General features: G+C 45.1%; 3 protein-coding genes across 3 annotated transcripts in view; all 3 read left to right on the forward strand.

The window, feature by feature from the left end:
• Positions 1 to 762: 762 nt before the first annotated feature.
• dtx4a (deltex 4, E3 ubiquitin ligase a) lies at positions 763 to 13,627 on the forward strand. Its single transcript, XM_084003670.1, has 9 exons — positions 763 to 891; positions 1,122 to 1,336; positions 3,072 to 4,248; positions 10,519 to 10,580; positions 10,847 to 11,008; positions 11,100 to 11,161; positions 11,287 to 11,607; positions 11,715 to 11,804; positions 11,892 to 13,627. Exons 2-9 carry the CDS (start codon positions 1,129 to 1,131, stop codon positions 12,120 to 12,122), a joined length of 2,313 nt encoding a protein of 770 aa, XP_083859796.1. The 5' UTR covers positions 763 to 891; positions 1,122 to 1,128; the 3' UTR covers positions 12,123 to 13,627.
• LOC311009470 (regulator of G-protein signaling 12-like) overlaps positions 3,129 to 19,097 on the forward strand; it is a 48,753-nt gene continuing 32,784 nt past the window's right edge. Inside the window, exon 1 of the mRNA XM_084003661.1 lies at positions 3,129 to 3,138. The gene's annotated coding sequence lies outside the window, so the exon portion shown is untranslated. The remainder of the gene's footprint in view (positions 3,139 to 19,097) is intronic.
• On the forward strand, positions 15,812 to 18,439 carry msantd1 (Myb/SANT-like DNA-binding domain containing 1). The gene is made up of 3 exons (XM_084003241.1): positions 15,812 to 16,455; positions 16,546 to 16,830; positions 17,812 to 18,439. Exons 1-3 carry the CDS (start codon positions 16,202 to 16,204, stop codon positions 18,098 to 18,100), a joined length of 828 nt encoding a protein of 275 aa, XP_083859367.1. The 5' UTR covers positions 15,812 to 16,201; the 3' UTR covers positions 18,101 to 18,439.

A 19,097-nucleotide genomic window follows, 5' to 3' on the forward strand; every position in this document is an offset into this window, starting at 1 on the left:
CCCGTCTGAATATATATGATAAAACACAACAGAAGAAGAATTAGTATAATGTGTGTAAAGTTATTGTATTAAAAGTAACAAATCGAAAACATTTCGACAAATAGTCGTAACAAACGGCGTTACTAGTGGACTAAAGAGCGTGTGAGGTGAGACACGTTCGCCATTGGTCCGACGGGGCGCTTTGCTCAAATCGGATTGGACGTCGGAGGATCCTCCAGGAGAGTGAGTGTGGGAGTGTTCACGCACGCGAATGTCAAACATTTATTTTTCGCCGGCACGAATGATCTCGAGCGGTGGGTGAGAGGAAAAACTCTCCACCGAGACGTTGTGGATGAGCCAATGAGTAAAGCTCGGGTGAAAGTAAACATGACTTCGCAGTGACACATAATCAGAGTAATTATGTAACCCGGGATTTTTACCTCAAGACCGAAGACGTTTCCGCAGTGACAGATGGATCATTAAGCCATTAAAGCACAAAAAAACTCTTCTGTGATTTGACTGGAGACACTGGAGCCGATTTAAACCGGTAAATATGTCAGATATTTTTCTTTTGGGAACACCATCCTCTCTTCCAGACAGCACAGATATTGCTTTTTTTTTGTTTTGTTTTGCAACCTTGCACTGCAAGATCAGAGCCAGGTCTGTCACAATAACCTACTTCAGGAGTGCCGCACCACCGTGAGCATCCAAGTTGGATTTTCCTCCTCTCACCCTAACTTGATTGTGTGCCGGAGAAATGATTTCAGTAGACGTCACTCATCTGCATAGGGAGTAAAATGCAACCGTACTGCAAGGCTTTTTTTTAAGCGCCCTGAAACTCTCTGTGTCCTCGCCGCGTGATTAATAAGGGACCTGCTAATTGCTGCGTAACCGAAACTACAAACATGGAAGGTACAGTTTGCATGTAGTGTCATGACAAAAAAATATATATATATATATTTATATCCACAGATAGGAAACACATCTGGGTTGCAAACTGTCCAAGATGGATGCAGCGCCGCTGTGCGCAGGGATGCGCGGCGGAGCGGCAGCGGGGCGTCTTTAAATGCCCACCATCCCCGCAGGTTGTTTGTTTTATTTTTATTTATTTTTTTTACATTTTTCTCCTCCACCTTCTGCAGGAGTAGGATGTTACTAGCATCCGCCGTGGTGGTATGGGAATGGCTGAACGAGCACGGACGCTGGCGGCCCTACAGCCCGGCTGTCTGTCATCACATCGAGGCAGTCATCCGGAGCGACCCGCGCTGTGGTAGCGTCGTCCTCGGCCAGGTGGACTCTCGCCTCTCGCCCTACATCATCGATTTGCATTCCATGCACCAGTTCCGACAAGACACAGGTGAGAAGCGGAGAGACGCGCGCGCACACACACACACACACACACACACACACACACAGGGGCGGAGGGTGTACTGTTAACGGTGTATAACCGGGCCTAAGGTGGAGGCCTATTTCTTTATTGTGTGTCTACTTTAGCTTTGCCTTAATGTGGATTCTGCTCCAGAGGCTTGATGCCCTGGTGGGAGTGTTTTGCTGCAAAGTGGCTTCTTATTTCTGCAGCAGTGACATTGATGCCAATATTTTTATTCTATTATTCTAATTCCCCAATATTGTCTCCCTAGGTTGCATTTTGTGTGTGTGTGTGTTTTTGCTGTATTATGTTACATTTCATTGACAGAACAGGGAAGATGTGCTACTGAAAGGTGTCAGCTATGAAGTGAGTCATTCTGGTCGGGCATGTGTGTGTGTGTGTGTGTGTGTGTGTGTGTGTGTGTGTGTGTGTGTGTGTGTGTGTGTGTGTGTGTGTGTGTGTGTGTGTGTGTGTGTTTGCAAGTGGCACACAGGGCCACAGTAGCAGCTGAAGTGTCAAGTCATAGGCACAGACACATTTTTTGTTTTTGCTGCAAACACTGTCATCAGCACACCGACTCTCTCTCTCTCTCTCTCTCTCTGTCTCTCTCTCTCTCTCTCTCTCTTTTACAGCAGAATATGAGCTTAAAAAATCATCTTTCACAAGTCAAAGCTTCACAAAAGGGAGGCAAGCAGAGCGGCTAGACAAAGCAAGGAATTGTCAGTTGTCAGATGTCTAACTTTGGCAGAGAACCCAACATTTCCCCTCTCTCTCTCTCTCTCTCTCTCTCTCTCTCTCTCTCTCTCTCTCTCTCTCTCTCTCTCACACTGGCTGACAAAAGCCTTTGTGAAGTTTGTTTTCCAAACCCAGCAGAAGCCGGCCTGGGAGGTAGGCAGGGTGCCCCAGTCTAAATGGGAGACAGGGTGAGGAGGAGAAGGGGGAGAAGAATTTCAGGAGTCTGAGGTCATTGATAAAATGGGGTCGATGGGAGCAGCATCTCATGAATGAAACCCCTTGTTGTCTTGTTAAGTGTCTAAGCATACCGTGCCACACATGGTACAAAAGCTTTATATGTAATCGTTGCTATGCGAGCTGTGTCATATATGAGATTATCTCGGTTGTTGTTTTTTTGAGAGGGCTTCAGAGATGTCTTGCTATATGTATTACAAATAGACAGTCGAATTTACATCATCTTAAAATCCTTAATCATCTTCTCCTCAGAAACGCTTGCGCCCTATTTTTTTGGCTCTCAGACGCGGGAGTTGATATGCGAAAAAAAGGCTCTCACAGCTACGAAGGCTGTGGAGTTTCTCTGGACACCCTGGGAAAGCAAACACAGCCAGCTTTGGGTCGGATCAAGGCTGCCAGCCAATCGGAATTCAGAGCGCCGTGTGCTGTTACCAGGGGCAACCTGCTAGCCCAAATTCTTAGCAAGCAAACACAGACATGTTGAATTTGTTAGGGTTTGCGATCCACTTGTTCAGTCAACAAGCGCCGCAGTCGGCCACTTGCCTCACCAGCGAGCGTCGTGGCGGTGGTTCAGAGGTGGAGAGATGACCAAACTTTACAGTTGGAGTAAAATCAAAACCAGTAAATCTCTCCAAAGTGGTCCAAATACAATATGACTGAATCACATTATGACACAACAGGTGTTGCACTGTGTCAAAATCTTAATCATGCACGCCTCTCTTGTCTCCTCCTGACCTCCTAACCCCTGCCCCAGGTACCCTTCGACCGGTACGACGTAGCTTCTACGACCCCACCTCGGCGCCGGGCCAAGGCTGGTTGTGGGAGTGGGAGAACGACGCCGGCAGTTGGACGGCGTACGACACGGAGGTGGGCATCGCCATCCAGGCAGCGCGTGACCGCCAGCAGCCGTGGCTGGACCTGGCGCCACTGGGCTTCTGCTACCTCATTGACTTCGAGAGCATGACCCAGATCAACGGGCAGACGCAGCGCTGCCGACGCATCCAGCGCCGCTCCGACCTGGCCTACCCGCTGGTCTCCGGGCCCCTGCCCAAATCCCACCACGCCTGGGGGCCCATGTCCATGCCGAGCCACGGCGGGCTGCTCGGCGTGGACGTGTCCGGCGTGGGCATGGGGATCAGGATGAGCAGCAGTGGGACTGGCAACGGGAGCGCTTACCCCAGTGGGGCGCTCCCCGCCTCCGCCATCACGTCCTTGGGACAGCCGTGCGCTTGTCAGCAGTGCATGTTGGTGCTGAGCGTTAAGGCCGGCGCCATGTCGGCCCACACTCTGGGTCGGAGACCACCACAGACCAAGCCACCTAGTCCCAAAATCAGCAGTTACCCCGTCCCAGGAGGGTCCTACTCACTCACCCTCCCTCGACCGCCCACCCTGTCACGGTCATTCTCCCCCCACAGGACATCCATAGTGGGGGCGACAGGTGGCTTCAGCGTGGGTGGGATGGGTGGTCCAGGAGGTCTAGGTGTCGTCGGTGGCAGCGGCATTGGCAGTGCCGGCCTGGCTTACGGAGGAGGCTTCGCCCACTCCCTCTCCCTCCTCGGCTCAGCCACTGGCGCCCTCTCCATCTCCTCCACCCGTCCCCCTCCTCCACCGCTCCCCCCTCCCCCACCGCCCCCCGCTCCACCTTCCACACTCTCATCTGCCGCCACCTCCCCGCCTCACCCCTCCACCTCGTCCTCGCTCTCCGCTCCCTGCCCCGCCCCCGCCGCGCCTGCTCCGGGCCTGCCACTCATCTCCACGGCCGCCTCCACCTGCACGCCCTCGCCTTCCGCCCGCGTCCTGGGTCCGGTGTCTTCGTCCGGCGCCGCCGCCTGCGCCGCCCCTCTGCCGCCCCGGTCCAGCCTGGCAGGGCTGAGCCGACCCGCACTGCAGCGCATCGCCATGGCTCAGTCACGCGCCCTTATTGCCTCTGGGTGAGTACACCATATCAGCATAGTCCAAATAGAAATGTTCTATGCTCCAAGAAAAGGTAAGGAAACCTCAGGAATAGTAGTACTAGTAGTTGTAGTTCTTTGATGTGACTACACCCCCTATCCATCTGCTGCATATGAAACTACTGCAACTAAACAAGAAATGCAAGACAATCAATTTAGAGAGGACTTTCCAATTTGTTTGAGGCCCTCATTAGACGTTGTCTGACACCAGCGCTCATTAGCGTTCATCAGCTTTTAATCTTTGCGACAAAGTCCGTCAGGATTCGGGCTCGTTCATGTCAACGGAGCAAACAATGACGAGCATTCACACTGAACAAGGTCTCACGGGTGTTTCACATTCCAGACATTCGTCATGCGACCGCTTAATGATGGTTTAACAGACACAGTTACACACACGTAGATACAGTACATAGTTTGTATATGGTTTTCATGTAATTAATTAGTCTCTTGGGGAGAAATCAGATAAACCTGGAGATGCATTTGTGGTTATGAATATGTAGGGAGCTTGAGTTATCTGGATAACTTTTTGGGGGGTCAAAACCTCACATTTAAAACATGGGCTGATTGTAAAAAAAAAAAGACACGCCACAGGTTTTACTTAACAAACCACATCTGGAATTGGTCTGTAACATCTGGGATTTCCCCATCGATATGGAATGCTTGATATTTCCACCAGTTCGTCTTCATTCTGAGCACAATCTCCACATAAAATCTCCTCCCTCAGGTGCTACACTACCTTTTTAATAGAAGTGCTTCCAGTCGTGTCACTGGTTAAACTAGCAGATGTTATCCACTGGGAATAAGGTTGAACGTTTGGTGACAGAAGCAACATATTGCCGGGGTGTTTCGTGTTCCTGAAAGTGGAGAAATTAAAAAAAAAAAAAGTATTTTTAACCATTTAAGATCAAACCCCTGGTCATATTACGCACCTATTTAACAATATATGCAACAAAAATAACAATTTCTTCATATTTGTACACCAGAATCCAATCATCTTTTCTTCCTATAAAATATTTCAACCATTGAAGTTTAAATCATGCAATGGAAGTGTTCGTAGTGGGAAGTTGATTTACCTTAAAAACATAAAAAAACATCTCTATTCCACTGTCTGTTTATGAGAAAAGGTCTTTTAAGGGCCCAATGACGTCACATGACAGCCTGGTAAGTTGTAATTCCACCGTTTGGCCACTATGTAACATTTGCTTTAAAGCCTGTCATCAACACAAAAGTAGCACCCCCGCCTTTATTAATGAGGGAGGAGTAGGTGCAATATTGTTTACTAGTTATTAGACATCTTCATACAAAGCAGCTTTTTACATCCTTAAACAGTTGTTATCATCAGTGTTAATGACCGAAGTATGCAGGTGTCACAGGCAGAGGGCGCTGGTTAGCAAGATATCTGTGGTCAGTGTTGTAGAGTGGTTCCCCAGATGAAATTTGGACCAAGTTGCACTGCTGTTCCTTACTTATTTTAGGATTCCTTGCTCTTTTTGCAGCTGGTTCTCTTTTGGCTCCTCGTTGTGAGCACGCTTCACGTTGTTACATCCGATTCCAATTATAGCCTTTCTGTTTTTGAACATTTCCCTCACAACTGTTCTGTCTCACTGTGAGTGATCTGGATTCTGCTGGTTATGCGTTTGCCTCAAGTATAACTTCCCACATGAATCAAACACATGCAGTCACTTTGGCAGATCCGCACAGAGCAGCTTGTCCTGTGATTAAACATTGAAAAAAATGACCCCCATGCTGGAGAGAATTTCATGCGAGCAAAGCCGACATTGCTCCAGAGAGACGACCACAATTTCCCGAAGCAATCCGGCTAAACCTCAGATTAATAGCGGACACAACACCACAGGTTTAATATTCTCGCCTCAGTAATCTGTGTGTTTTGTGTCAGGTGATCTGTGCGACCGACCCATTCTTTCAGCTGCTGCTGACGGTACAACGGCCGACGTCACAGATCAGGAGTCTCTCTGATCCCATCAGCCTGGGATTCTCTGCTCAGCCCTCTGCTGCTCCTCCCTCCTCCTATTTCCTCCCAGCATCCCTAAGCGCTGCTGCTGTCATCCTCTTTTTGCCTCATCCCTAAATTAATAACGGGACCACACGGGTACTGGAGCAGCAGGCAGAATACGCTTTAAACTCTTAAAATGGCACTAAAACATACTGGAATCACTTTACATTTTGTTAAAAAAAACACACTTTTTCACCATAAAATAATCTCAAATCAGATAATCATATATCATAAGGTGTCCCTGCATACATTTTTAAATAACGTGGGTTTATTTAGCCTGTATTTCTTTAAATCAGGCTCTATTTTTTCCCTTTTCTACCATGATAGCGAACTAGCTCTGTCATGTCACTGGTGAAGATATTTTTAAGATTATCCCAACAATAGAAATTCCATTGTGAGTGTTTTTTTTAAATTGTGATCCATGATCAAATATTATTATACTTTGTTCACCAGCTGGTTGCTAACTGTACCTGTCTGCCATTGTCCAGCTAATTGTAATGCTTTTTCGCAGTTTGAACAGAACCTGTACCAGGGTTTCTAAAATTCAATAATTTATGAGTCAAGATAAGGTCAGATTAACATTATTGATCCTGTAAAGCGAAGTTTCAAACCAGCACAAGGAAGTAAAAGATGCATCGTGCAGATATGTAACCTTTAAAAGATCGAATACTTCATATAATGAGCGTCAAACTAACTACAACCACACAGATCAAAATGAGGAAGAGATGACTAGATACTGACAGCGATATTAATAGCTTGTACTATATTATGATTCTACGTGGAGTAGATGGAATAATGTGTTATTGTTATGTTGTGAGCCTGCAGTGAAACGGAGCAGATGGTTTCCACGTAAACGCGTTAAAGGGGTTGCAAGGCGTCACAGATTATCACAGTGACGAAAGTCCACACACACCTGTTGTGACGTTTTTCTGCTCTCACTGCTCCGGGTTTGATTTCGAAGTCCACGTAAATGTGTGTGTCGCCATATGCTGCAGCTTGTGGGTTTCCATCGTCCAGCGGTCCAGATGGAGACGACTCTAATGCCGCTAGATTAGCCGGGGATTAAAGAAACGTGACCAATTGACACTCCTCTTGTTTCCCCCGTCCTTTCTCTGCTTTTCCCCCCTCACCTTCCTTTAATCCCGTACGATCACATGGCACCAAGATGTCAATTTGATTCATGCTCAGGTTTGACCCAGTCGGCCAGCACTGTTTTTGTTTTTTTTGTGACTTTGTGAATCACGTATGGCACGCAGGGAGCCGATACTACGGCTGTGACGCTCGGCCTCGCTGGCAAACAGACCAATAGTAACAGAATGCAGAGTAAGCAGATTGTCGGGTCCAGGGAGCGCACAGTTTAGCAACACTTTAGTGTGCGTGTTTCTGTGTTGTCACGGAATTTGTAAGGATGCAGGGGATCTTCAAGTGAAGGAAAACACCAAGCAGAAATCTATTGTCGCTGTCACTGTTTATACCAGAACACAAGCCTATATTACCTTATTTCTTCCCTTTTATATAAACAGGGATCAGATAGCATTTTATTCAGTCGTTACAGTAAGTTTTAAATATGTTGCCCAAAAAAGAGGCTTTGTTTTTCACCATTACTGTCAGTCAATTGATTAACCATTAACTGGTATACAGCCATTTCTTCTAAACTATTACAAGTCAAAAAGGAGCACCGCAGTCATGATACCAATTTAAAGTTTTAGTCTGAGACATAATCTATGGTAAAGCAGTACCGTGTGCTTTATAAAACATGAAATATACTCACAACAAGACAGATGCAAGTAGAGCAAATATAAAAACAAATCATATGAAGGTTAAAAAGAAAAATGCATAACGAAATGAACTGAAATTAAATAACAATAAATAATGTAGGTGGAGAGAGACAATTATTCCAAGGGAAAGCCTTATTTGTTAAAAAATAATGACGTGTGCAGGTTCTTTTAATTCCCATCTCACAAACCAAGAGGAGAGGCTTAAAGTGATGGTTCGGAGTAAAATGCACCCTAGGTAATTTCCACCATGACATCCAGCCAAACACCCCCTCGGAAGCATTTTTAGCGATGGTCAGCATTGGTCAAGATAGCCGCTATCAGCTGAATGGCTTAGTACTAGCGCTATAGTACATTTTGTATATCTCGTAAATTACCCCACTAATAATGCATGGAATGTTACCAAACTTCTGCAGTAGTACACATAGTGTCTGTACTCACAAAACGAGGCATTTGAAAGTTTGTAAGTATACCAGGAGTTTATTTAAAAGAACACTTGCCTGATAGCTTCTATCCTCGGCCGCTAACGCTACCGCAGCGTAGACGCCACTTCCGTGTTTACCCAGCCGATGCCGTGACGCGAGTTTCACGCGAGAGTATGAAAACGTTTCGCTGAGTTTTTATAAATGCTTGTATTATCAGGTTAACAAGTGTTGACAAGTGTTGACCTGATAATACAAGCATTTATAAACATTTAGAAGTAGCGTCTACGCTGCGGTAGCGTTAGTTAGCGTTAGTAGCCGAGGATAGAAGCTATCAGGCAAGTGTTCATTTAAATAAACTCCTGGTGTACTTACAAACTTTCAAATGCCTCGTTTTGTGAGTACAGACCCTATGTGTACTACTGCAGAAGTTTGGTAACATTCCATGCATTATTAGTGGGGTAATTTACGAGATATACCCTCTGTACCATAGCGCTAGTACTAAGCCATTCGGCTGATAGCGGCTATCTTGACTAATGTTGACCATCGCTAAAAATGCTTCCGAAGGGGTGTTTGGTTGCACGTCATGGTGGAAATTACCTAGGGTGCATTTCACTCCGAACCATAACTTTAATGGCAACAATACTGTGTCAGTAAGATGGAACTGCATAAATACATAAAGGGTATAGGGTGGGCTGAGTTCATGAAATACATAAAAGACAAATAGATTCATGCAAATACCTCCACAAGGTAGTCAGAGTGTAGCTGTTCCATATGAAGGGCCTTGTTTGTTGTTAACATTGCACTTACAGTCATGGGACAACATTAACGGGTTGCTTTGATTGACGTAACTGTGAACGGCACATCGGAGGTTGGGATGGCAGCTGGGATGTCGAACATCAACCAGTCAGCGCTACGGCAACCTGACCGTGTGACATGGTCACGGACAGGTAATCCCCGCTGTGACGAATCTCCGGCCAAGAGTTTAGTCAACAGATGGAAACAAGGTGGATTAGCCCTATAAAAGGAGGACGGAGGACCTGACACCAGCATACAAGAGGAGGAGAGAGACAGGGACACACGCGTGTTATTGCTGGGACATCTTGAGTCGGTCTTTGGACGCTTTCAAGCAGGAAAAATGACTATTATCAGAATTGGCAGACCGTAAGTACGCACCTCTGGATAGTAAGAGTGATTATCATGTGTTTTGCCTGTTAATGAGCAGAGGTACAGTTGATGTGTCACTTTATTTAGTAATAATAGTAACTTTAGATTTGCAGCGTGTGGTCAGTTTATCCAAATAACGGCCATTTGGAGACTTTCAGCGATGGTTTTTGGGGATGTGAGAGCAGCGACGGGGTACATGTTGAACCCATGTGTGAGCAGTCTGCTGGTTGATTCCAAGGTTATTCATATTGAATGTGTTGCGTGTCCAAATGGAAAGTTTGAAAAAGCAAGTGTGAACTACACCGGATAACACACAGGCGGCAGAGATTCCTTGGTAGGGCATCTTTACTATTACAAAGATATATTTTTGTTCAGCTGATTAAAGCTGTAGTTCGTCCTTGTGTTGGTTTGAAAATTAAAAATGGATGGTGATGCCTAATTTCTGTATAAAATCAAAGCTTCCTTGGTTTATGTGACCTCGTTTTAAGTGGAAAGGCCTTCATTTTCGAGTTCATCAAATATTGTTCCTCCTGGGTTCTTGATAAGTGTTGTATTAGCTGTACCCACACAGCAAATGGCAAAATAACTTGTGTGCCAGGTGGGGATAATACTGCCATGTGCATCCTAATCTTAAGCCCCCACGCAGCAGGAAGTCCTACCTGCATCTGTTTTTGTTTCCTCGGCATGACTCGGCGAAAGCTCCTTAGCCCGCTGACATGGGTTGAGCTCGAAGCTCACGTACGCCGCGTGTCATCCCAACTGTTCACATGTGACTCATCTGACGCCATGAATCTAGGTTGAGGTGACCGGGGCCAGTCTGCTTTTAGTGTGTCAGCAGTCTGTAGGTTAATAATGTTTTCTTGTGTTGCAGAGTGCCAACTGTTCCAGTGAAGAACCTGAATGGATCGAGCCCTGTACACCCTGCACTGGCGGGTAAATATGCTGCTTCAACCCCTTTTTCCCCCTCATATTTGATTGACATTCTTCAAAATAAATCTGCTTTTAAGACTTTGATCTTTGCTCTTTAAATAAAGTTTCACTCTGCACTGAGTTACTGCCCTGTAGACACCACAATTAATGACATTCAGCCCCATATATATCATATATATATATAACCTGTATGGTTCATAGATAATTCCCTGGATAAAGTAAACCCCAGATACAATGTCTAACATTCCCCCTCTGCTGGCCGCTTCAAGGCATTACAGGCATCCTCATGAGTGCAGCAGGACTTCCTGTCTGCCTGACCCGCCCTCCCAAGCTGGTGCTTCATCCTCCGCCTGTCAGCAAGAGTGACATCAAACCGGTCCCCGGTCTGGGCCACTGCTGTCGCAAGACCACCAAGAAGCAGGCTCGTAAAGGTGGGTTTGATGAATAAGTCTTGTGCTCTTGTTACCTATCATGTGCATTTTTGTATGTAAACAGATCATACTTTATGTTCCCGTCTCGCAGGAAAGACCCCTGAGGAGGTGGTGAAGAGGTACCTTCAGAAGGTCCGCAATCCTCCAGAGGAGGTGGGCTCTCCTTCTTGATTATTTGTATTTAATTCATTTGAAAATACCTGTGTTAAAAAGTCAACATAAGCAAAGCGCACGTCTATAACAAAAATCTAAAAATCGCACTTGTCTTCCCATCTCAGGACTGCACCATCTGCATGGAGGCCTTGGCCGGACCGTCCGGCTACAAGGGCCCCGGCGTGGGCGGCATCTCCAGGGCCGAGTCGGTCGGCCGCCTGGCACAGTGTGGTCACCAGTACCACCTCCAGTGCCTGGTCGCCATGTACAACAACGGCAACAAAGACGGCAGCCTGCAGTGTCCCACCTGCAAGACCATTTACGGGGTCAAGACGGGCAACCAGCCCCCGGGCAAGATGGAGTACCACGTCATCCCCCACTCGCTACCCGGCCACCCGGACTGCAAAACCATCCGGATCATTTATAACATCCCTCCTGGTATCCAGGTAGATTCTCACCCATGCTTGCATGACACCGACGTCTAAATGATGCAGGAAGTGTTGTTGTTTTTTTTTGTTGCATTAGCTGATGTGATGACCTTTTCGCGGTTTAGGGCCCAGAGCACCCAAATCCAGGCAAACCCTTCACTGCCCGCGGGTTCCCCAGACACTGCTACCTCCCTGACAGTGAGAAGGGGCGCAAGGTAAATGTGAACTGCTCTCTACAGTCTTCCTGTATGGTTTGCGAATTTGACTGAATTCTGTGATGATCATCGTTTCTTTCATTCCAGGTTCTGAGGCTTCTGCTGGTAGCGTGGGACCGCCGGCTCATTTTCTCCGTGGGCACATCCAGCACCACCGGCGAGTCGGACACAGTCATCTGGAACGAGGTGCACCACAAGACGGAGTTCGGCTCCAACCTGACGGGCCACGGCTACCCCGACCCGGGTCACCTGGACAACGTTCTGGAGGAGCTCAAGGCTCAGGGCATCACCGAAGAAGAGTGCCTGCCCAGAGACTGAACATTCAAAAAACACTGAAGACACGGGATTTACAACACAAGATCCCCGGGAAAGGGATCCACAGCTGGACAGACTGATTTAAAAAAAAAACAAAATGAGCAGAGAGAACTTTTCACCACCGGACACGGTTGGAAAACAATGAAAAAAAGCAGAACTCGTTACAGGAACGTGACAGAAATTGTTTTCAGCAGAATTAGCTGAAAATATAAAATTTCTCTTATGACTGCATGAGTCAGTTTCGATACATGGGAAATCATTTTTTTTTGTTTCTCTCTCTCGATGCAGTAACAGTGTCAGATGTTATTCAGTGAGACATTTGAGACCACTGTGCACATACAAGTCAGTGTTAGATAAAAAAAGAAAACGACAACAAAAAAAAAACACGTCATTTATACTGTGAGACTTAATTTCAAGAATGTAACTATGGTGAATTTTGCTGAATCGATGAAGCGTTTTTTGCCACCGCTGCCGCTGCTGCTATGTGGAACAGAAAGGAGGTTAAACAGAGAAGTGGAGGTTTGCAAGTCGTTTTCACGTGTTAGTCCACAAGCGGAAGAGACTCGTCATTGCAGATAAACATTTCAACCGTATAACTGGATATCTGAGCATGAATATTTGCTGACCTCTAGTGGTACTTTTCCAGAACGACATTCCTTTTTAGGTTTGGTTTTTATTCTACTGTATTATTGTACATTACGGATACTTGATATATAATATTGTTTCCATTCAATCATGTTTTTTATATTTTAATTAGGCATTTCGTTTTATATGGTGTGTTTCTTTGCATTGTTTTTGGGGTGTGGGGGAAGTTAAGATAAGCTGCTGGTGTACCAGAGTTTGCCTGACACTTTATATGCCATATACCAGCCCCCAGTTCTTTAAAAAAAAATATTTTCAGTATTTTGTATTTGATAGGTTCACAAGCTGACATTCCTTAATTGTTCTGCCCTCAGAGCATGGGTGCATTAAATAGCTTTCTATGTCTTCTTGTATCTGCATTAATGTTACGGACTGATAGAGGAAAAGCTACCATGGATTACCCCCCCCCCCCCCCCCTTCAGGAGGAGTAAATACCCAAAAAGCTAGGATTAGACCTCCTCCTGCCTGAGCTCAGACTTGCACAGAGCTCTCTACTTAGTATCAAAATGAACTGGACAGCTTGTATCTACTGTATTATTGTGTAGGACACACACACACACCAGCCTCAAATGCTCTAATCACACTACAAAAATGTGCTCATCTGTTGTTTTTTTCGTCATACGTAGTTTTTGCCAGGAGCAGGTGCAGAAGACTCTTGTTGCGGATCCAGCTTTGGCCAAAGTTGTCCAGTCAGTTTGAACCGGTTTATTATGAGGTACGATAGACGAGATGTACAAAAGTATGTGTTGACATACTAATGTAGGCCAACATTAAAAGCATTTATACTTTATGATACTTTACGTATGCACTGTACTGTATGTATGTGTTTTATGTGCACAAAATTTGCATTAAACGTTTTTCTAAGGTTGAAAGAGAGGTCAGAACTTTACTCCTTTAAATTATGTAAGGTTTATTAATGTAATGTTTGTTTAAGTTTAAGTTGCGGCTTTAGCTGGAGGATAAACAAGGAAACACAAATCACCTCCAGAGCAGTGGGCTCAACTTGCACATCGGAAATGTTGTTGGGGCTGAGATGGAGAAAAAAGGTTGATAATTCAGCTTAGCCTCCAGCTAACATCCTTTATCATCACTGCTGAGCCCACTGTTTGCACAGAAGGCTGAACGGAGAAGTGTTTTTACTAATTTTACTCATTTAGCAGCTCGCTTGTTAGCTAGCTACCTAATTCCTTCGTGCTTTCATGCTAAGCTCCCCCTGCTGGACAGAGGCAGCGCAGGACAGCTCAACCTCTGGTTCCCCTTCAGGTAAACATCGTTGTCTCTGTTAGCACTGTTAGCTGCTAGCTGCAGGCTCAGTATGCTCTGAATTTCGAACCTTTAAAATAAGATTATGTGACTTTTGATAAACAGCAGACTGAGTCCAGATAGACAACACTAAACTACTAAAACATGGTGTAACTAGAGAGGAATCTGTTTGCTAACATCAGCTAACATTGGCCCCCATAGCACTTCTGGTCAAGTGCTGTGTGTGCTTGTGTATGTTTGTTACACTACATTTATTTAGCCTTGATATCCTGCTGTACCACACTGACATAATCTATTTGCACTGATTAAAACTACTTCTTTTACAGTTGTAAAACTGTTCAGTGGTCGCATTGCAAACTTTAAATTACATTTTCTTTCATTATGAGAGATGAAATTAGAAATCTATAAAATGCTCATGGAAAAAAGATCCTGTTTAGCCCGTCATATAGTTAGATTTTCACAATGTGGTGGGATTTTATAGACGTGGGTACATGACAGACTTTCAAGACATGAGCGTTACATGACCAGTTTATCTGTAGATTAGTCTGGCTCCTGGTTTAGGAGCCTGGATTACTTCCACTTTAATGAAAGACAAAAATGATGAGATAATTAAACACAATTATAATGGACCCCGGTAATAGGATTTAGTCATGATATTGAAATAGACATGCAGTATGCTGTTTATCTCAACATAAGCATGTAAGGCTCACTTTATGTCTTATTTAAGGCAATTTAAAGCAATCACAACACTATACAAATATTATTTTACTTTAAAGAAGTCAAAAAGCAATACATATGAGCATGATACCCCAAAGACCATTCACCTTTTGAGACACACACACACCCGTTCACACAACTTTCATTTGCCCTTCTATTACTGTAATGGCAAAGCTTAATATTTGTCTTATGTGGCAGATGCCAATTTGTATGAAAATGCACCAGTCGCTTGTCAGGTTAGCGAGGAGCAGATGGGGTACAGGTCTAATCAGACCCGGACTGTGTTAAGCCGGAATAAGAGCAACTAGTGGCACTAATAATGATGAAGTGAGGGTGGGCTCGTGTTAGCGCATCATTTCTGTGTTGTCTTTTTTTCCTACCATATATCTCTTTTTGCGCAAAAATATTTCAGGGGAAGATTTTTTTATGTATTTTTCCTGTCTGTTTATTTGTGTAAAATACAGTGTGTCCTTTTGAAAGAAAGATGGGAAAACAGAGGGGGAGAATGAGAGAAGTCAAGCAAGAGACAAAGGGACATGAATGCATATAACATGGCAGATTAGGGTGAGTGAGGTGGGGGTAGACGGAGATCCACCCCTTGCTGGGATCGGAATGGGGGAGGGGTCTCCAATTGGCCAGAGAAACCCCCTCCTTTCTTTCTCAAACCCATGAATAGAAAGCTGATTACAGATTACGGAGCAGGTCGATCACCACATGTTGCCATTTTGTCTGTTACCTCCACCCAAAGCATTTCACGGTGTCTCGCTGAAAGGCTTTTGCTTCCTTTTAGGTCTAAACTGCAGATTGAGAATGTTTTCCTCTCGTCTACATCGCACCACATAAAACAAATCCTCCCTCTCCCGTCCCAAAAATGCATTGTCTATTATTAAAAGCTTTTAAATGGAGCAGCGAGTTGGCTGACGACCAAACCCAGTGCCTTGTTGCCAGGGAAACACCCCCCCTCCCTTCCCCCCTTCTGTCCCCAGAGGCTCATATTTCAAAACTGTCAGCGATCTCATGCGCTCACACTGCCGCCTTTCAGCTAAAAGCTTTTTGTGCTGCCAGCGGAGCAAAGTGGAGGGGAAAAGGAGAGCGGAGAGGAGTGGTTAGAGGAGAGGGAGGGAAAACGAAGTGCACTGCCTCCCTGCGCTGTTGCCAGGGCAACTTGATGTCACAGTGACATCACGCTCCACTAAAAGCTTTTAACCGGATTCCTCTCCCGCCTTAGGCCCCATTTTGAGTCCTCTTTCAGCGAGGCTAGGGGGAAGGGCACAGTCAGGAAGCTGTGTGTGTGTGTGTGTGTGTGCCTGTGCCTGCTCGCATGTATCACTACCTCGCTGACTCAACACAGCTCCTAGCACAGTAAAAGACTTTCAAACCACCACCAAAAAGATCCTGTTTCTGCAAACACAGCCGGCGTGGGCCAAGAGACGCCATTTCAACAAAAACGAAACAAAAAAATGGCAACGGAGGACGGTTTCAGCTACCTCATGGCGGGTCACAGTGAGAAACACAGGCGGGCCCCGAACTGGACCGACGGCGAAATGAAGGCCCTCCTGTACGTGTGGGAGGAACACCACCATGAACTGAAAATAAGCAAGAGGAACGCCAAGGTTTACGAGAAGATGTCCCAGAGGTTCTTCCAGCTGACCGGAGAGCAGCGTTTCAAAGAGGAGATCAAGATGAAAATCACCAACATGTCGTTTCAGTACAGGCAAGTAGACCGAATGCCCAAATCAGAGGTACGACTTCAAACTCCGGCTGTTGCATGATTGTTAATGTCTCTTTTTTTTTTATCTAACAGGCGACTGAAAGCCGTAGCTGGTGAAAGCGGGGAGACGCCGGACTGGCCGTACTACAAGGCCATCGAGAAGATCCTCTCCAAGCCGCTGGAGAACGGACGGGTGAACTCTGTGGAGTTCCAGGCCTCCGCTGCAGTTCCCTCCACTTCCTCCCAGTCCACAGACCTGCCCCAGTCGGAGGAGGGAGCGATAGGCTTCCTGCCAGAGTACACCGGCTCCTCAGATGAGATGGAGATCAAACAAGAGCTGGACTCTTTGAGCTCTGACAGCGAGACGCAGGGCTCCAGGTAACAGGAACTACTGATCAATGTGTTTTAAAGAAGTGGTAAAAACGTTTGGTTAGCTTTTAGCCATAGCTGGTCGTTTTCCTCAGCTGATGGAGAGATTTATATTGCATTATTATAAGATATTGGATAATTTCATTTAATATAATGCATTGATAGGATCACATGACAATAATTTGATTCACCACACAGCCACCTATCACCACGTGACTGTGATGGGTTAAAACCATCTCGGTGAATTGTTTGCTGAGGAAGGCCAAAGGTTGTGACTGAGAGCAGTAGGATTTGTGACTGATGGGGCCTAATTGCTCACGTCTTGATCTGCACAACAAAGGGCGGTGAACGACTGCTGAAACGACTAGGGTTGAGGGGTTTCAAGTTGTCTCCTTAGAGAAAAGTTTTAGATTTTACAACAGAAGGACATTTTGGGAGAAACCTTTAGTTTCCTTGATAATGACCCTGAACTGTAGTAAATAAAAATAGTAAAAAGGTAAGAGTTGCTACTATTCTGCTAAGCTAGGCAAGTTACATCTTTAGCTGCTGCCTTGGATGATAAACTAGATCACTTTGATGTTGAAATTCAATTACAGGAAACAACTGGAGGGAAATAACTAAATTTAGCTTTAGTAAATTACATAACAGGGGGAAGGGGGGAAAGGATTTGACCTTAGCCAAGGCTGACTTATATTTGATTATCTTTACCTAGTTTAACCTTTGGATCTCTGGTTTGGTGTTTAGCATAGCTACGGTAAAACATTTACTTTGAGTCATATTATATATTGAGTGATATTTTGGCTTTTGCACCAATGCTTATTGGGTTAGTTCAATATTAAAATAATGTTGATACTTTAGTTCTGGGATTTACGGCTTTGGGTGAGGGTTGCTGATCAAAAAACTGTTTTGGATCGAAGGACTAACACTGACCTCTTGCATGATCTCTTATGACAAGGGTGCTCTCATAAAGGTCCATTCTCTGTTCCCCAGCTCTCACCCTACTTCAGCCAGGAAAAGACATGCAAACAAAGTGACCATGAAGAGAAAGAAACTGCGGGTGATGCAGGCCATGTTACAGCAACAGAAGAGGTCGAGTCGGGCCATAGAGGAAACGTGCAGGGAGGTCCGTCGAGCCATGCACCAACAGAACCTCCTGCAGGTCCAGTGTCTGCAGCTGCAGGAGCGCATGATGAACCTCCTGGAGAAGATGATCCAGCCTCCCTCTGCCGCGTCAGGGTCGTGGGGTCAGAGCGGGGCCAAAGATCCAGTGAAGCCATGAAGTGGGAGGATTACGGCGGTCTGGGAGGGATCACGGTCTTGCCTCACCTATAGCCTTGTTGAAGCAAGAATAAAGTATATTTATTTTGTATTTCATTTCGATATGGAAGATTTTTAGGGTTTAGCGTGTTGCGTATGTCAAAGTGTAGCTCTAATGATTGCAGACGGGTACAAAACTGCTGTTTTGATTTGTGAAGGTTTTCCAGCCTGAATATCGTGAATGGACCACGTTAATAAACATGACATATGCTGACACTTAAGCATCTACCCCAATGTAGAACAGCTGTATCAGAACTTCTGTCTTGATAATTTGTCAAGTACATATTAAAATCACTGTGGGAACAGCAGACTTATCTCGTCACTTTTTTTTTGTTTTTTGTAGCATTATGAACCAGAATTTGAGTTGTTTTTGAAGTCAGCAAATGGCAACACAATCCAACTGCCCCACAAATCCAATAAATACTGTGTCCACTGACTCATTCGTCTATTCATACATAGCAAATTCATCACAAATTAGCTCTCTGCCTGCACACTAATTGAACTGAGGACAAATAACAAACACTTAAATAGATTAATCGTGGATGGCATTATGCTTTTAGAATCAGATAAGTCCCAAAAATAAATAAGCATTTTCAATGCTTATTTCAATGCTTTAATATGCAAAGACGTTATGTCCTTATTTGCCTTCCTGCTGAATAAAATAACACACACTCTCACCCATTTATTGTCTCTCATTGTGACTGCACAGTAATCACTGACGTGCAAAAATACACAGAAGGTAGGGCACGATATAAGGAAAATGTTAAGGTCTTTGCCTTTCAACTTATTTTAAGAGGATTTGGAAAAACTGGGGATTAAGTTAGCCTCATCGCACACTACACCGACTCTGTGGAAGTCACCACCTCATGTAAATAAAATATTATTTCTTGTTACCAAAAACTATACAAAAAAACAACAACAAATTGCATCATGTCAAAAAAGCATGAGGCTATTCATCA

The sequence above is a fragment of the Eutrigla gurnardus genome (assembly GCF_963514095.1).
Source record: "Eutrigla gurnardus genome assembly, chromosome: 23".
Taxonomy (NCBI): domain Eukaryota; kingdom Metazoa; phylum Chordata; class Actinopteri; order Perciformes; family Triglidae; genus Eutrigla; species Eutrigla gurnardus.

Excerpts from the sequence above, each read along its gene's own strand:
- dtx4a (XM_084003670.1), top strand. The coding sequence starts at position 1,129 with ATGTTACTAGCATCCGCCGTGGTGGTATGGGAATGGCTGAACGAGCAC. Across the intron at positions 4,249-10,518 it reads CGCGCCCTTATTGCCTCTGG|AGTGCCAACTGTTCCAGTGA; the intron begins GTGAGTACACCA and ends CTTGTGTTGCAG. Across the intron at positions 11,162-11,286 it reads TCCGCAATCCTCCAGAGGAG|GACTGCACCATCTGCATGGA; the intron begins GTGGGCTCTCCT and ends TTCCCATCTCAG.
- msantd1 (XM_084003241.1), top strand. The coding sequence starts at position 16,202 with ATGGCAACGGAGGACGGTTTCAGCTACCTCATGGCGGGTCACAGTGAG. Across the intron at positions 16,456-16,545 it reads AACATGTCGTTTCAGTACAG|GCGACTGAAAGCCGTAGCTG; the intron begins GCAAGTAGACCG and ends TTTATCTAACAG. Across the intron at positions 16,831-17,811 it reads AGCGAGACGCAGGGCTCCAG|CTCTCACCCTACTTCAGCCA; the intron begins GTAACAGGAACT and ends TCTGTTCCCCAG.